The sequence below is a fragment of the Pezoporus occidentalis genome, unplaced genomic scaffold (assembly GCF_034315485.1).
Source record: "Pezoporus occidentalis ecotype Australia unplaced genomic scaffold, CSIRO_AGI_Poc_V1 ctg164, whole genome shotgun sequence".
NCBI lineage: Eukaryota > Metazoa > Chordata > Aves > Psittaciformes > Psittacidae > Pezoporus > Pezoporus occidentalis.
This window is the reverse complement of record NW_026913466.1, coordinates 1,939,360-1,955,776: the sequence shown is the minus strand read 5'-3', so window position 1 is coordinate 1,955,776 and position 16,417 is coordinate 1,939,360. Positions and strand designations below refer to the sequence as shown.

General features: G+C 38.1%; 1 protein-coding gene and 1 long non-coding RNA gene across 2 annotated transcripts in view; one reads left to right on the top strand and one right to left on the bottom strand.

The window, feature by feature from the left end:
* Nucleotides 1-8,819: 8,819 nt before the first annotated feature.
* Nucleotides 8,820-16,417, bottom strand: part of RPAP2 (RNA polymerase II associated protein 2) — a 38,189-nt gene continuing 30,591 nt past the window's right edge. The window contains exons 12-13 of the mRNA XM_062613166.1: nucleotides 10,036-10,185; nucleotides 8,820-9,414 (exon numbers count right to left, since the gene is read on the bottom strand). Of these exons, the coding sequence (XP_062469150.1) occupies nucleotide 9,414; nucleotides 10,036-10,185 (151 nt within the window). The 3' untranslated portion in view covers nucleotides 8,820-9,413. The remainder of the gene's footprint in view (nucleotides 9,415-10,035; nucleotides 10,186-16,417) is intronic.
* On the top strand, nucleotides 9,393-15,501 carry LOC134160812 (uncharacterized). The gene is made up of 2 exons (XR_009963702.1): nucleotides 9,393-9,436; nucleotides 15,262-15,501. It is a non-coding gene; the product is annotated as an uncharacterized LOC134160812 (long non-coding RNA).

Here is a 16,417-nt window from a genome sequence, read left to right as displayed (position 1 = left end):
CCAGGACAAAAAATTAGCACTAGAAAAATGAGCATGATCCTGTGTAATTGCTCCTTAGTTTGATCCATCATCAGCAGTGAAATTTGTAATCTTACGGAACCAGACAGTTTCATACAGTAATTAGTTAAAAGTAGGAATATATCTTTCCTTTCAGCAATAACCTCTTCCCTGAGGTTGCATTATGAATGATAATGGCTTTACAGGGGCTACTATATGGGGATTCCTGTATAGCAAGAAATTCCGAACAAAGCTATCACTGCTCCTCATCACATCAGTTTTAAAAAGAAATACTGGACTTTCTACTAAAAGGAAAATGCATTTGTGTGTTCAGAGTCTAATCTACAATAAGCATTCTGGGAAGACAAGTGAAAATCTACATTTGAACTTGATTTTTTTCCCCTTTTCTATGTTTAGAAATGTTGAAGTGAAACACCCTGACAATTCAGACACCTTTTTCAAGTTGAGAAATTAATCAAAACCAACCTTTTCCTGCAGAGGTTTCATTTTCAACCTCTTCTGATTTAAGCCTCTTCTGATTTAAGAAGTTGCATAAAAATTCTTAATCATCTCTGCACAGGAGCACTGCTATAGCTGTTGGGTGATTCATACCTGTTTTGCAGACTTAATAATAATCTATAATAATCATAATAATCTATAGGTGCTGTTGTAAGAATCATTACATGAGTATCTTTGTTCATCCATCAACAATTGTGTGGCCCTGGGGCAGTGTCCTCCCAGCTTTAGAAAGGTCACTTTTGTGAAGGGGCACCAAACCATAACACGTAAATGGCACATAAACCTCTCTCAAGGAGCAAGGGGAGGAATGGCCTGTTTAGCATCCTGTGCTGGGCACTGGATCCATGCCTGCAGCAGGTCAGTGTGTGGATGAGAGGGTGGGTGGGCAGTGCTGTTCCCTCCCCTTCCTTCTGCAGAGTGCAGGAAGCCAGCTCAAGGGCTGGGAATTCCAGGGATCTCATGCCATGGAAACTGTTGTGTGGGATCTTCACAGGGGTGGACAGGGAGCAGGGGTGAGGATGAGTGAAATTAGTGAAGGGGTGAAGTGAAAAAGGAATGGCCAGGCACTGTGATTCCTGAAGAACAGGAAAGATTTTGCAGAAGTGGGAAGAGACAGGAACAGAGCAGATATATGAAAGAAGGTGTCTGTAACTCTGGCTGTGATACCCAGCTGTGAATTTTCAGTGAAAGGTTTTCAGTACTAGGTATACAAAAACCTTGATGGATATTACCGTGAAATAATAGATCTGGTATATCTAGAAGCCTGTGGCTCTTGGAAATTGTACTTTGCTGGCTCTTGGGCTGTAAGCGCAGATACTCTTGGCTAACCTGCAGGGAACTTCCTTCCTCCATTTGTAAAGGAAATAAGGATGTGAAGATATGTGTCTGTGCTGTTGTGATCCCCCTCCTGCTGACACGCATGCTGCTTAGTACTGGTGACTTTATCAGCTTTGCTTCAGGCATCATCTCTTTTGGATTCAAGGTTATCAGATAGATAACTAGGAAAAAAGAAATCTAAGCATTTGACTTGAACCCTTAAAATATAAATGATGTAACCCAGAATTCAGCATTACTCTTGCACACACCTTTATAGATTAGCAGTCAAGTACCAGAAGTGGAGGTCAGTGTTTTACCTTTGCCTCACAAGATTAAAAATGGATGTTTCTTTCAGTGAAACCTGCACAATAAAAATACCTTACAGTTGCATATTGACAGAGAGCTTTCAAGGTGGCAAAATACATGTTTGTAGCTATGCTTTTAATTATTTTTAATGCTATGACAGATTTTTGAACTATAGAGATGAGGTGACAGCATGCTGCAAAGTGTGAAGTGTCCTTGCCAATGTAATTTAGAAACTTGCTAGCTGGTCTAGTAATTGTCAATGTGAAAATGACCCTTACTACTCCTTCTACGTGTCATTCTTTGCAGGGCACTATCATAAGGCCTTCTGCGTAACTCATAGCATTACTGAGAAGTTGAATTAGAAACATGTGGCACCTTAGCACTTGAGCATCATGGACCAAATCTTGTCTCACATCAGCCCCTGCGGTGGAGGGTGGGATAGCTTGCGCATAGGAGTGACAGAAAGATCTGAGGGTCCTGCTATAGTCTGTTCATGAAGACCTGGACAAAATCACTTTGCTCCCCTGTGCTCAAATAGCCTTCTGTAATGCAGGGACCTGATACAGCAAAGCAGTAGCTGTGGGCCTGCTTGCTCCTTCCAGGAGCTTTCCTCTGCTACTGTCCAGCTCTCTGGTGTGCTCTCAGCAAGCAATGCATGGCGGTTGTGATGCAGAGAGGCTCCATGGTGCACGCAAACCACATGTTCCCAGTGAAGAGGCCTCACTTACCCTAGTGTTAACTCAGCTAGCACAGGAACACCCATGCTGCTTTTTTGCCAACCGAGACCTATCTCTGTCCCATAGCAAGGTTCCCGTTCAGCTTAAAGAGAGATAAAACTCAACAAGAAAATGAAAAGCATTGTTCCAGTTAATCTCTTTCCGAGACAGCCTCTGCTTATACAGTAAGGGAGCATAACCCCTAAAAGCATCAAATAGCATTTGCGTTCTTAAGAAACAATGGCTGCACTGAGTTGAAAATGTTTCAGATTCATTCTTTGGAAACAACTTGTGTGATTTCTTCTGTTTTCCTTCAAGTGTGATTCTGTTTTTCTTCAGTGTTGCTTGGGGTATGTGGTTTGACACTCAGCTTGTCAGTTTAGTGTTTTGAGATTGGGAGTTTTTTGAAGAGGGCACATCTGTGGTTATAGAAGAAAAACAAGAAGCATCAGATGTTCAGCGTACAAAAAAGCAGAGCTTGGGAGGATCTTAGAAATGAATAGTTAGCAGACATGACATGTGTTTGACCCAGAGCTGGTGAGGGCTAATGCAGTATCTATGAAATCACTTATTTTTCCTTGGTTTCAAATGCCCTCCGGAGACATTACCTCGATAAGGAAGCAACACATTAGCTATATTTCTAGTTGTGAAAATTTATAAGAAGCCAAGGAACTTAAGCAGCAAAAATATTCACTAAAATAAAACAAAAGCCAAGTGGGAGCCCACTGTTCAGGAAAAAAAAAGCGTATTCATAAATATCTTTGAAGTAAAGGGTTTCTCCTCAAAAACAAGGGACTGTGATTCCTGAACAAGGTGTCCGAGTACCAAGACATCAGTTTGTATCAACAGGAGCTTTGTCATCAGAGACCTTTTCATAGCAGCAGGGAGTGTCTGAACGACAGCTTCATTCCCCCTGTTACTCTTTTAAACTATTTGGTACTGCAGCAAGAGCCTGGGAAGAGTTAAGGCTGATGGACGTTTAACTAGAATTCTTTTTGCAAGGACTAAAGGGTGGTGCAGGCTTAGGCAAGTTTGTGTGCAAAAGTGAACTAGGTGTAAAACTTGCTCAGAACTCAGCAGGTAATGGGGTTTACAGCAGCGCCTGCCTTCGTTAAAATACGGGGATTATTCCAGATGAACCAACTGTGTTGTTAGTAAAAGGCCTTAATATTTTCAAACTTAATGCATATCTTTCTCTCCTGTACTGATACAATTGATCCTCTCTTTTCTGGCTAAGCAGGTAAATAGACTATACCAACACAACTTTGCTTGTGCCATCTCAGTGAAGTATGTTTAATGTTTACATGGCTGTTCCTGCTTCAAGACTGTCCTCAGTTTGAAACACCCAGGTTTGCACAAACTTTTTTTGAACAAGAAGTTGCCTTCTAAAGCAATTCCTCATTGGTATTTTAACATGTCAATTGTCACATACCCATGCCTTGAACTACAGCCAGCCTGCTGAATCGGTTCTAGCCACACATTTGTGGCCATTTATTCTATTTATTAACAAATGGGAAGTGTCTGCAAAAGGCTTTCTCCTGCCTGTGACTAGATCTTATAATACTGAGTTGTTCACGGAAAATCCTGCTCAGTGGCAAATCCTGATTAGGAAATGCTACCTTTTTTTTTTTTGGCATTATAGGTGATAGACATGCCTAACATACGGTCGCTATAAAACACCTTAGATGAGTCAGATCTTAGCTGGCAGCTGTAAGCAGAGTTCTTCTGCCTTCTTAGATAATACTACCAATTATGATCTTATTTTGTGACTTAACTACTGTACTGTTAAATTATATTAACCTGATTTGTAGACACTCCTATTTGAGTAGGACATAAAGGCAAGATTTATGATGTAAATCCTGATCTAAGTGTTTGCAGCTTATTAAAGCTGCATCCAAAGTCCTTCAAACTCTCTGTAGCGATGACTAATTCTAACCAAACTGTAGGACTCTCTAACTAAATTGTAGGAAGCTGCTGCTCTCCCAGTATGTGTTCAGTTCAGTTCAGCTACATACCCCATGAAATTTAAGAGGCTAAAAAGTGCCATAAGTGGCACTGATTTGGTGTGGCTTGCTATGATGCAGAATGTACCAGTCAGTAGTGCCACTGGCTTTGCTCTCTGATCTTTGCATGCAGCTTCTGTGTGTAGTCAAAGCCTGCAAAAAATGTACTAAAGATTTTGCCTTTAAAGTACAGGCTGCCAAAGCATACTGGGGAACTGACTTCTAAGGAGGGAGTTTGCATAGTGGTGATACGCAGCTGCCTCATGATCACCCAGGTGTCAACTTTAGTTTGTTCTCAGAGAAGGGACATGTGAGGGAGCTGTTGTCTTGGGGTAACTGCAGGACAGTACAGTAAAACCAGCAAACAAGCGGACATCGGAGGTGTTACAGGGGCCACACTTAATTGCAGTATTATGACTGATAAGCCTTCCTCTGTCTACGACTTAACTCTGCACATGCAACTGTGGTTCACAGATCCCAGAAACACTGGTCAGAAAGTTGATGGCCTTTCCTCTTGACTGTTACTGCTGCTCCAAATGTGATGCTGTATTGAGGAGACTATGCTGAGAAAGTTACTTATCTCACAATATTGCCCATTTTTCAGGCCAAGAACAGTTTAAAAAGGCTTGTGCTTGTTTCTTGCTTTTCTCCTTGCTAACTATTACTCTTTTTGGATAGTCTTGTTTACTTTTGCAAAACTTCAGGTTGCCTTACGCCTTGCTCTACAGCTGCAGGCAACTAAGGGGGGATGACTAACATTGATCACACATGTCCAGATCACTGCTTTCACTTGCTTTTTTGAAACCAGAGAGCTCACATGAGAGCTACTTGAAGATGCAGGTTTCCAGCTCTCCCTCCCCACCTCACCAAATCCTGTTTAGCACCACAAATGCCACAGCTCATGTTCTACAGCGTCTTTCAGGCAGCCCTTCTCCCACCGCACTGAGTCTGCAGAGAAGTGGTTCTAAGAGTCACAAAAGGCAAGCTCAGAGGAGGAATAGTCTTTAGCAATATTAGTGTGTTTGCTAATGGCAGTCACACCTACTTCCTCTAGCTCTAATCAGAGGATGCCTGGCTGTCAGGTGGTAGAGATATGCAGCTGAAAAACAGAGGCCTTTATAGGCGCCTAGCCCTGCCTTGTGTACCACCTGCTGCTTATGGAAACTTAAGACTTGTCAAAGAGAGGCTCATTCTAGATTTTCAATATTTAATGCTCATTGGAAATGACAGTTCAGCATTAATCTGCTACCCCAGTGAGATCAAGGCAATCCCCACCCGCTATACTGTGTGTTTGTAAGCCATTGCAGGAATACAGAGGAAGTATGGAAAGCTTGGAGGTATCCTGGATGCACTTTCAACACACTGGCAGTACTTTTTTTTTCCTAAGGACTGTCACTCACTTTAATTCTTTTGGTTTTAACTCTTAGAGGTGAAGAAAAATAGAAGTGTGAAGTAGCAGCTGTCAAAATAATGGAACAGCAGGATCAAATTGCTTAGAAACTTCCCACATTCCAGGTCCTCATTCAATTCTGTGCCACACTTTATTACTAAATAAATTACCCCAGGCAGAGCCAGACTACCATGGTCAAAGTTCTCAGCTCACTTTACTTGCTTTCTGCCAACAGGGAATGGGGCAGAGGCAGTAACAGCACCTGCTTCCAACACTGGGCAAAGGTATGAGTTGGAGAAACTAAACCAAAGAACATCGGTCCTTTGTGGAGACAGGCAAGTACCTAAGGTTGGATGTCTAAATTTAAAGGTGTGAATACTGACTTCCCCTTCTCTTCCTTTTTCTTCTCTCTGATGTGTTAGACCATTTCTCTCCAGCAGTTAAAGGGTGCAACTGAGCTACTCATCCCCGCTCATATTTTGTAGAGCTTAGATCCTCTAAGACCAGGCAGAGAAGGGTAGGACATACGGGTTCAACACCAAGATTCACAGAACTGCCGTTTCACCCCCCAGACCACAACAGATGCTTCTGCCTCGCTTTTAAGCCACAGGTCAATCTTCTGTGTGTTGTGTGGAAACAGCATTTGAGGCCTCAGATGTATCTCATATATGTGCCACACTCATCGTTGTTCCCTGTATCACCCTTTAAAGACAGGGTAGATGTAATATTCCAGTTCTGGGTTTAGACAGCAGCACAGCCATGTCAGTTATGCTACTCTAGATTTACTACGGCACTTGCTTGTTTTTGATAGACTTCAATGAAATAAATCAAGTTTTCTTCTACTTGTTTTAATGTAGAATTTTGCATTACTATATATAAGCATAACACGATTTGCAAACTTTAAAGATGCAGATACTTCAAATGCTTGATAATTTACAGGTTATATTATGACTTAACCACTACTTCAGGAAAGTGGGCATGAAGTGAACCACTCTGAATACCCTTATTCCCTTCAGCACCACTCTGAACCCCATTATTCCCTTTAGCACCCTAGAAAAATCAGCAGGCTTAGTCAATGGACACGAATCAACCAGCAGCAGCGGAGGGGTCTGTGCTAGGAAATACAGCATTAGAGAGTGCAGTGCTTACGCTGACAGCAGTTACAGGACTGTGAACTGAACTTCGGTGAAAGTAGACACAAAAGCTTTTCCTCCATCCTCTTTGGGCAGCACATAGACTGCTTTGAATAACTCTCACCAGTTTTTCTCTGTATATGTAGTTTTATTAACACTGTTCTCTTCCTGATATTACCTCATTACACCCACAGAAGATTGGGTAAGAAATCCATATATGCACTATGCAGGTGTATGTTGCATATTGCTCCTTTGATGAAAAGAAGCTGTAAGAGCATGAAGCAGGCTTTGCTTTAAGCTTTAAACTGTTCTTCTCTTCTTTACTATATCAATGATATACAACCTGCCTGAAACCATAACCAAAATGAGAAGGTAGAAAAGGTAAGCATGTAAAAAAGACAGACAGTTGTGGCAGAAATTAGCTTTAATCTCAACTAAGGTCTGGATTTGAACATTTCTAACCAGTTAAGCTGTTATGAAATATGCTTATAAGAAAACTACACAGATGAAGTTAATTTCTGGTGCTTGAGTTGTGCTTTTTGTATAACCAGTTGATGCTGAGAGTACAAACCATCCTTTTGAGATGAGGCTACTGTCTTCCTCCTGCTTAAAAATAATGGCTATATGTATACTTCCTGCATTTACTTATGTGTTTTATACACAACTAAGGGAGATAAAGCATTAAAGGTAAGTGAAGGATATGCCCCTTCAGGGCATTTCCAGCATATTACAGAATGGGAAGAGAAAGGTTATTCTGTTCTCCTGGGGCAAGGAAAAACAAGAAGAGTGAATCCTCATAAAGAGGTCACTGGGCCTATGAACTATTCATTGTCATTACCAGATCACATAGTTCTTACACAGTAACTGCTGAAGACCAAGCCTAAAAATAATGAAAAAAAAAACCCAACCACAAACCTGACAGGAAGTGTAAAAACTTTACAAATGAGAGCCACTGAACCTGCTCAAACACAGTCCTATTCCTGGTGTGATGTGAATTTGTAATGCCTTCTAGGTGTACTCAGTATGGCAGCATTGTCAGGGGGTTGTTGTAATCTTTATGCCTCAAGGTAAATGTACACAGAACAGAACAATGGCTGCTCAGAATCTACAGTGAAGTATTGGCTAAAAAGAGAAATGTATTTACCTTCCAAAATCAGGAGCAGGGAGATATAATTTCAAGGTTTAAGTTTTGCGCAGCGTATCATGCCTATTGCTCAGTCTTCTATAAGCTTATCTTTTGGTGAGGTCTTGTTCTTTCTCTGCATACAAATCAAGTAGCAAGTTTTCCATCATGATGCAGACCCAATGTATCTTCTACCCAGACATCATGACTTTGACATCAGACATTCTCTGACCACAGTGGTTATTCTTTTCCTATTGTGTTCTGTGAAAAATGCATAGCTTGAACTCTGCAGTAAAGGTTTTCCTCATTCTAAATTATTTCTTTTACAAGTTATACAGAACATAACTTCCCATTACAAACAAAATTAGGAAAAGTCAAGCATCACCTAAATGAACTCTACCACACAGTGAAGCCTCCACAGAAAAGCTTCATGGGCTTCTGTGTATAGGGGGGCAATCGATGTGTTTATCCTGATTGTCATGAAGGAACTATATTGCAATAACATGATGAAGTGTACAGTTCCCTGTTGGTGTCCAATTACAGAAACAAAATCAGGGAATAGACTGTTTCTTAAATGGAGTTGCTATGTAGCAGCTCTGCTACACCCTGTTTCAGCCTTAACTTGTGCTGGCGTTTGCTGTGACAATTTCTTCTCAGGTCTCTCGAAGGACAGTGAGAACTATGCAGGAAACCATAATACGGAATCATTAACAATTACCAATGGATTAGTTTTAAATTGCATTTTATAATCAGTGACAGAAACAAGTCTAAACAGAGTCTAAACAAAACTCTGAAATGAATACAGAAAGCCAAAAATTAAGCTTTTAGTTATTAAAATATATTTTAAAGTCCAAATTAGTAACCATTAGAAGCTATTTACCTTGTACACAAGTTCAAAGACCACCACATTTCTCATAAGCAGTAAGACAAACAGGCTATACATCAGACATCTTTATATACTCTTGTCATTGTTTTTAAAGATTACTGTTCCAAGCATTGGATCAATTGGAAAAATGTCAGCTACAGTGTTCTTAACACTCCAGGCTAATATGTTTGTTTTTTTTCCTTTCGTTCCCCAGTTCTTGTAGGCAAATGTTGGCTAAAGATTTCCAAGGCAAGTAAAATCCCAACCAATGCAAATTCCTTTTTACTGCTTTTAAATAGACAGTTTTCAGATGATCTACGTTTTAACTAGCCTTAAACAACTGCTGTTAGAGTTGGCTTCTCCACAAGACTTGAGAATTCTTATTCATAGGAAGGAAATGAAAAATCAAAAGTGCAAGAAGTATAATTAAGAGTAAATGTATTTTTTTTTTTTTTTAAAGAAAGAAGGTCCAACAGTCGAAGGTGTTCTTCTGTTCTCTGCACCACTATTTCAGATAGCAGGAGATGTTAACATGATCACCTTATTCTGTGGGGAACAAAGGAGTGAGGTCAGTAATGTTACTACACTAATTACTATAATGCTGTATTAATCAAATCAGTTAAATATGATCAACATAAATTAGCTATTTGTTGTTCACATTCTCAGCCTACCCAGAATGTAGTCTTAGTATTATGCATAAAATACCCTGCTTTTAGCTCTGTTTTAGACCAAAACATAACAATTTCATTTCAATAATAAAAACCCCGAACTAAGACTTAACCATTGTAGCCACACTTTCTTTTGTAACAAACTGTAGCAGAACTTGAGTGAAAATTCCTCCAAGAATTGCAGTAAACCAACTCTACAAAAACCAATTATAAACAAATGTATATATAAAATATATATTATATATACAATAATGTTGTATATATAAATTATTATCCAAAGATTGAAGTGGTACATAAGCAGCTGGCCTTTACTGTAAATGACAAGATGATAACACTCATTTTCATATCATACGTATTTCTTTGATATGTACTTTGCACATGTTCTACTCTGGCTAATACGATCTGTAGGCAGTGTACACACTCACAAAATGCTGAAAATCAAACCTGTTGCTAAGTGGCTTAGTTTTATACCATGCAAATTAACTTGCAATTGACTGACCATTGAAGCAGGTAGTCCTTGAGAAATATTCTTGTTAAACTTTCCAGATCTTCTTTTGTGAAATGCAGTTCCTCCAGCAATGTAGTCAGGAACTGGGTGTGCACTGGGCTCATCTCGGTACTCTTGAAAAGCGGAGTAGTTTGTGACAATCTGGCAAAAAAAAAAAAGTAAAAATTAAATATATATGATATAGAAAAGTGACTTTTAAGTGTCAGATATAAGAAAGCAAAGCTTGTGAGTTCGAATACCTGTATTGAAGAAAGGCACTTATGTCATACTTGATCCATTACAGTATGTAAGGTTGTATGTATTATACAGGTGTACATTGGTCTATAATGCAGACAAATTAAATTCAGAAGAAAGGCAAAATGTTATATAATTACATGCAAAAAGGAGGTTATTGGTCATTTTCTTCTTTACCACAAAGCTCCTAAACATTCATACTGTAAAAGTTGTATAGCTCTTTATATAAGATGAGAACTATAAAATTCTTAGAGTAACCAAGAGGACTATTTTAAATACAAATATATATACACATAAATACACTCAAATATAAATTCAAGATGAATATTTTAACTCCTTGACAGAAGTTGTACTTAACTGGTAAGTCTCACACTGTCGAACTCCATGAAGACATTCAAGAGGGCCACTTACTTGGATGATTCTCCCTCTGTTCTCAAAGCCGTAACACACATAGTATGTCAAAACAGCAAATGCATTTTGCTTGAAGATCAGATTTCTCTAAACACATAGAAGCCTCTCAGAGAGGCATTTTAGAGTATTACTAATTTTATTTGATGTACATGGGTTCATGAGACACCAATTAAATTCTCAAACCAAGGAGCAATTTGAGTGAGTAATCAGAGCAATTTGATTTCTGTTTTGACAGTCTGTTCTAAAGCATTTTAAATCATACTTCTTACACAGTGAACTATTTAAAAAACAGGCTTTAAGAAAGACAAAACTAGAACAATGCTAATTTAATCTTTGAAGTTTTTCTGTGGGATATTAAGTATCAATTTTAAAGCTGATACTATAGCAAATCTTTGCTATAGTGAAATTATTTTCTGGTTTGGTAGCAAAATTAGATGCTTAAAGTCTCAAAGTGCCTGCAGTCTTCCATTTGGGCCTGATTTTCTGAACTGCTGCGTAGATGAAGTTCATCAAACTCCCACTGTTTTTAAAGCTTAAATGAATGGAAGCTGAAAGTAGTTGCCAACTAGGAGAATAAAGTGTCTATACATGAGAACAGACAATAGAAATAAATAGGGTATTAGTGCACATCCAACACCAAACATTGCACTGCTAAAGTGCATTCCTCAGTTTAGAATGAGCTATTGCCATGCAGATCTATGTATATAATCATAGAATGGTTAGAGCTGGAGGGGACCTTGAAGGTCATCTAGTTTCACCCCCCTGCTACAGACACACCTACTACACCAGGTTGTTCATAATACCTGTATGGAGGTGAGGTGAAAAGATCAGCTGTGGTTTTCATTTGTGCTTTAATTTTATTTGAATCTACTTTTATCCTGAAGTCCTTTGTTTTTCTCACAATTCTATTGCAAAGGTAGTAATACTTGAATCTACTTCCCAAGCACAAATGATTTAAAAAAAAACCAAACCTTTTTAAATGACCAAAATCAAGTATTAAAGCTTATGCTTCAACATGAAATGTCAACTGACAAGATCACTTAACAAGAACTTATCTCCTAGCACCAGTCACTTCATCTGGAATACTGTATTTAAATAAATAGTGCCAAATTTAAGTAGTGTCAAATAAAAATTGACACTATAGAGGAAGGAATAATTTTAGAATAGGTTCACAAAATTATGTGCATTTAATAAGAAACTTAAGGTAGGCAACAGCTTCTTAAAAAATTCTTAGCTCAGAAAACCTATAAGCAACAACTGAGATCAACCTCCCTGCAGTAATTGGTAATAAGACCATCTGCACTTCTAGAAAGCTGCATATGTCTTTTAAGCAAAAATAGTAAGATCTTTTGTTTGTGAACTATTGCAAAACATAGTAATTAGTCTTTTAATACAAAAAATAAATCTACAGAAAAATAGGCTTAATGAATTAAATTATTTTCTGTTTCTTTTTGGATTCCATTTCAGTAAGTACATTTAGCTAAATGTTTGAACTATCAAACACTGACACCTGGGGACAAGGACTTTGGTAGGTGCTCAGAAAAGGACACAGCATAGAAAGACTTGTGTGCAAACCTTGCTATATAAAGCCTCCCACAAAAAGGAAGTATTCACAGTTGGATTTGTGATTCTTAGACTAAGGCCACAAGGATTTGTAATGTATCTGATGACAGACAGGACTGAGTTGTTTCTTTACCGTAGTGAAATGGGTAAAGCAGAGTGCTGCTGCCCAGGGTGACAATCTGGAGGTTGAGTTTTGTATTGTTTTACCAGCATGGGAGCAGAGGAAGTGCTGATAGGGGATCAGGGTGACCACATCAGGGTGTTAACCTGGAGACAAGGATAGTGAGAGAAAGACCTGGAGATGCATTATTACCAATCTTCAGTTCACCTTCCCCAGGATTAAGTAGGTTATACATGAAACAAGACTGGTGGCACAGGCAGTCCTGACTTCCTGAGTGCTGGTACCAGGCAGTATTAACACTGCTGAACACTCTTGGCAACGTTGGAGATTTAAACACATTTTTAGCTGAATTTTCTTACTCTGGCCTTGAGTTTAACAGGACATGAGTAAGGATGTTATTTTTTCAAAAAGAGCAGCAAACTTGTGCAGTTTTAAGTAATATTCTAAAACTTAAATCTTTATACTTCCATGCTAAGCAATCTATTTGTGTTTTCCTTTCCTGGAACTGCAGTCAGTGGTATGACATGGTTTCATGATTTACAAACATGTCCTAACTCTCAGACTGTTTAAGACACTCCTTGTAAAGAGCAGCTGCTATAACCCATACTAAGAAAAAGGTATTGCTATTGTCAGAGAAACAGGCAAGCATTAAATATTGAGAAATTGAGTACTCGAGTACTCTTCTACTTTTATCTGGCTGTTGGAACAGAATTTTTTGTCTGCAAAAGAACAAACACAAGTTGCTGGTTTGCAGAGAGTGGTTGAGTTCTGTGCTCTAAGTAACACTGGTCCAATGACTATTTGAGGTATAGCTACTGCATGACAACACATTAAGGGCTGTGCTCTCATCCTTGCACAAAATGCTAACAAAATTAAACCATAATGGTATGCAAATAAACCAGAACAGCATTTGGAATCAGTATCTTCAAGCCACTAAAGGTGCAATGACCCTATCTCTGAAGAAACTATCACGGCTGATTAAATTTAATGATATATACAAGATTTCAGTTCAAGGATCATGGAAAGGCCTCGAAACTCGGCAGCACCTTCAAAAGATGTAGAATATAAATAGGAAATACGATACTTCGGACCACAACAGTAATAGCCGGCTACTGCAGCAGTTAAGAGAGAAAGATCAATTCTGGTTCTTTACTTCTTTTTCATGTTACAACATTATTCACAAAAGTTTGTTTCACATTAAAGTAAAATAAAAATAAGAATCTAAAGGATTAAATGGTTTTAAACCAATCACAAAAGCATACAGACCTAAATGTTACTGTCCAAAGTTATATACCCATTAAAATGAAACATGCTCTGTTCATGGAAAAGTAGTACAGTATAGATCAGACTTAATGAAACAGTGTCAGTTTCCTGCACACCCACTTACACCAGTTTAAGAAGTGTTAAAAATACCCAACTAAATCTGATAGATAAAATTTTGATTTGCTGGTTATTCTACATGTTCAAGGAAAAAAAAGTGAAATTCATGTGATCATCAAGCTATTAAATGACATCTATCACACAACGTTCACAGTTTCAGTGCTTTGCATGAACTAGTACTTTTATGTAATTAAAATCACTAATTGGCACTTCCTATCCAAAAATGATAATATCCTTTTATAGAAGCTCAACAAAAAGACCCCAAACTAGTTGTAAGGCACTATTCTTAGATACTGGACCTCAAGAAAACCTTTTTGATTCTGTGCAAGATGAAGTCTGTAATCCTCTTTGAAAAAAAGTTTAAATTTCAAAGCCAGTGCCGTGATATCAACCAGTTACAGCTCTCTGAAACAGATGCCTGAAACTGGGTAAGAACAAAACCACCTAAGAGTTGGAACCTTTCTGTTCCCGCAAAGTTGGTCACTTAAAATGATACAAAAAGCATGGAGAATTTGAGCACACATAAACTTACCTAATAGCATGCAAAGCACTTGGTATATTCATGAATAAAAGCTATACGTTAAATCTAAAAAATAGCAACAAAAATAAGCTCCTTCTAGGACAAGGTAACTATCGCCACTCCCTTACCTTGTCTGCTATGCTTGGAACTTGAGTGAGAATGGAATTAAACAGCAGAATGACAGAATGGGCAAGCACCACCTGTCCTTCCATAGAAAGCTTTGGAAAATAGGATATAAATGTTTTTGCCAGTTATTACAGGCATTTGAGTGCCATGAATAAGACTTAATGTAATCATCACAACATAAAAATTATTGTGTTTTTTTTTTTTTAATTCTCTCAGTTTCTATCTTTTGGTTTTTAAGCACTTAAGTCTTTTTTTATCATCAAAACCAGGATGACTGAAACTTCTACCAGAATGACAAAGTTGCACTAAATAGCACAAAAGGTTCTTGAGCATTACCTGTCAACTCCAACAAAGCATTAAACAGAACCTGATCTGAATAGAAAACCCCTTTGCACTAAAAGTCTTCCAGGGTATTGCCAATATTCAGACACAGAAGAGCAATATTTAATGAAACTGTACATTGAAGTGTACTGGTGAGATTTGGCAATGACCAGTTAGTGATCCAGTGCTTTTTGTGTTTGATTAAATGGCACTGAAAGCAAAGCAGCTTATTGAAGTCAAAATCTTTAATTCAAAAGTAGGGAATACTACCATCATGTGGCTCACAGATCTTGGAAATTGTCATTTTCCATTCAAAACTCACACTCAGTCAATTCCAGATTTGGAAGAAGAAAACTCATAAAAGTAGGACTGCTCATCTTTATAAATAATTAATTGGCGCTTAGAAGAATTAAGTTACAAAGCCTTAAATCCACAAGATTTCCAGCTTTCCGTCTTCCACATGTATTTTTCGTAAACACTTGGGACAGAACTACCTAAATATCAACTGCTACAAGAAGTATTAGCATATTTGTCTTACCAGCTCTGTACAAACCATTTAGAGTTGAAATCATGAAGGAAATCCTCTCTGATAGCTTCTACAAGATATAAAGAATTGGAACTCACAAGGACTGGGGTGTTTTGATTTTGTTACAGATTTGATGTGCAATAAGAATGTTATTAACTGCAAATACTATTCTTCTAACGTAGCAGTTTTACAGAATACAGTCTTAGATTCCATTTTAATTATGTTCCTATGACGGAAGTCTCTGACACAACTGATTAAACAATTTTGTTTAAGACGAATGGCTAGACTGAGTCAATACAACAAGCGTTACAGATCAGCAATAAAACTCATCGAAATAATGTGCACTGCAGCCCACAGACCATCTGCCTCCACATACAACTGGAGTGTGGCCAATGTATCAATCACTTAATAATAGGGCTTCAGTTGACAGGGTGAACTGAAATGCTGCATTTATCCACTTCATGAACCTCCCACTGAAAGACATTTTGACAGAGTAAGTCAAAGCATCACTGTGATTCTGTATGTTCTACACAACACATAGACTGCTTGCTTAATTAATTGAGTCCCTTACCAGTATATCACTGCATGCAGTACACTTGTCTAGGGACAGCAATTTTGTTAGTAAAGAACCTTAAATCACAGCAGAGATTTCCACAGCCCTTAAAGCATAATGCTTCTATCAGGCAAGAGTTTGTATCAGCCAGAAAGCTGAAGCACAATGTGACTGTAGTTGTAAGTTAAAGACACAACACTAGGGAGCTTAAAAAATTATAACTTTTGTTATAATTAAGTGGTTACACATATCATACTGGTTTAACCTACATTCAGAAATTAGCAACCATTACAGCCTCAGCTTCTATAATTTAGCTGTTATGCTCAATTTTGCTTGTCTCCCCACTTGTTTCTTATAACTCTAGTTCGAGCATGATTTAAAAAGCTCAACATTTAAAACCCCCAAACCTTAAAAGCAAAAGACTGTCTCTAGAGTGAGTATTTTCCATTAGAACACATTAATATTTGACAGACAATCTTGAACTGGAAGCATCTCACAACCAAGATGCACAAGAATTTAACTTTATCTCTGGAATTAAGTCTTCTTTTAAATCAAATTATACTAGTTCCAGAAAAAAATAATTAGAATCAGTGTCATCTACAACTCTGAAATTAAAGC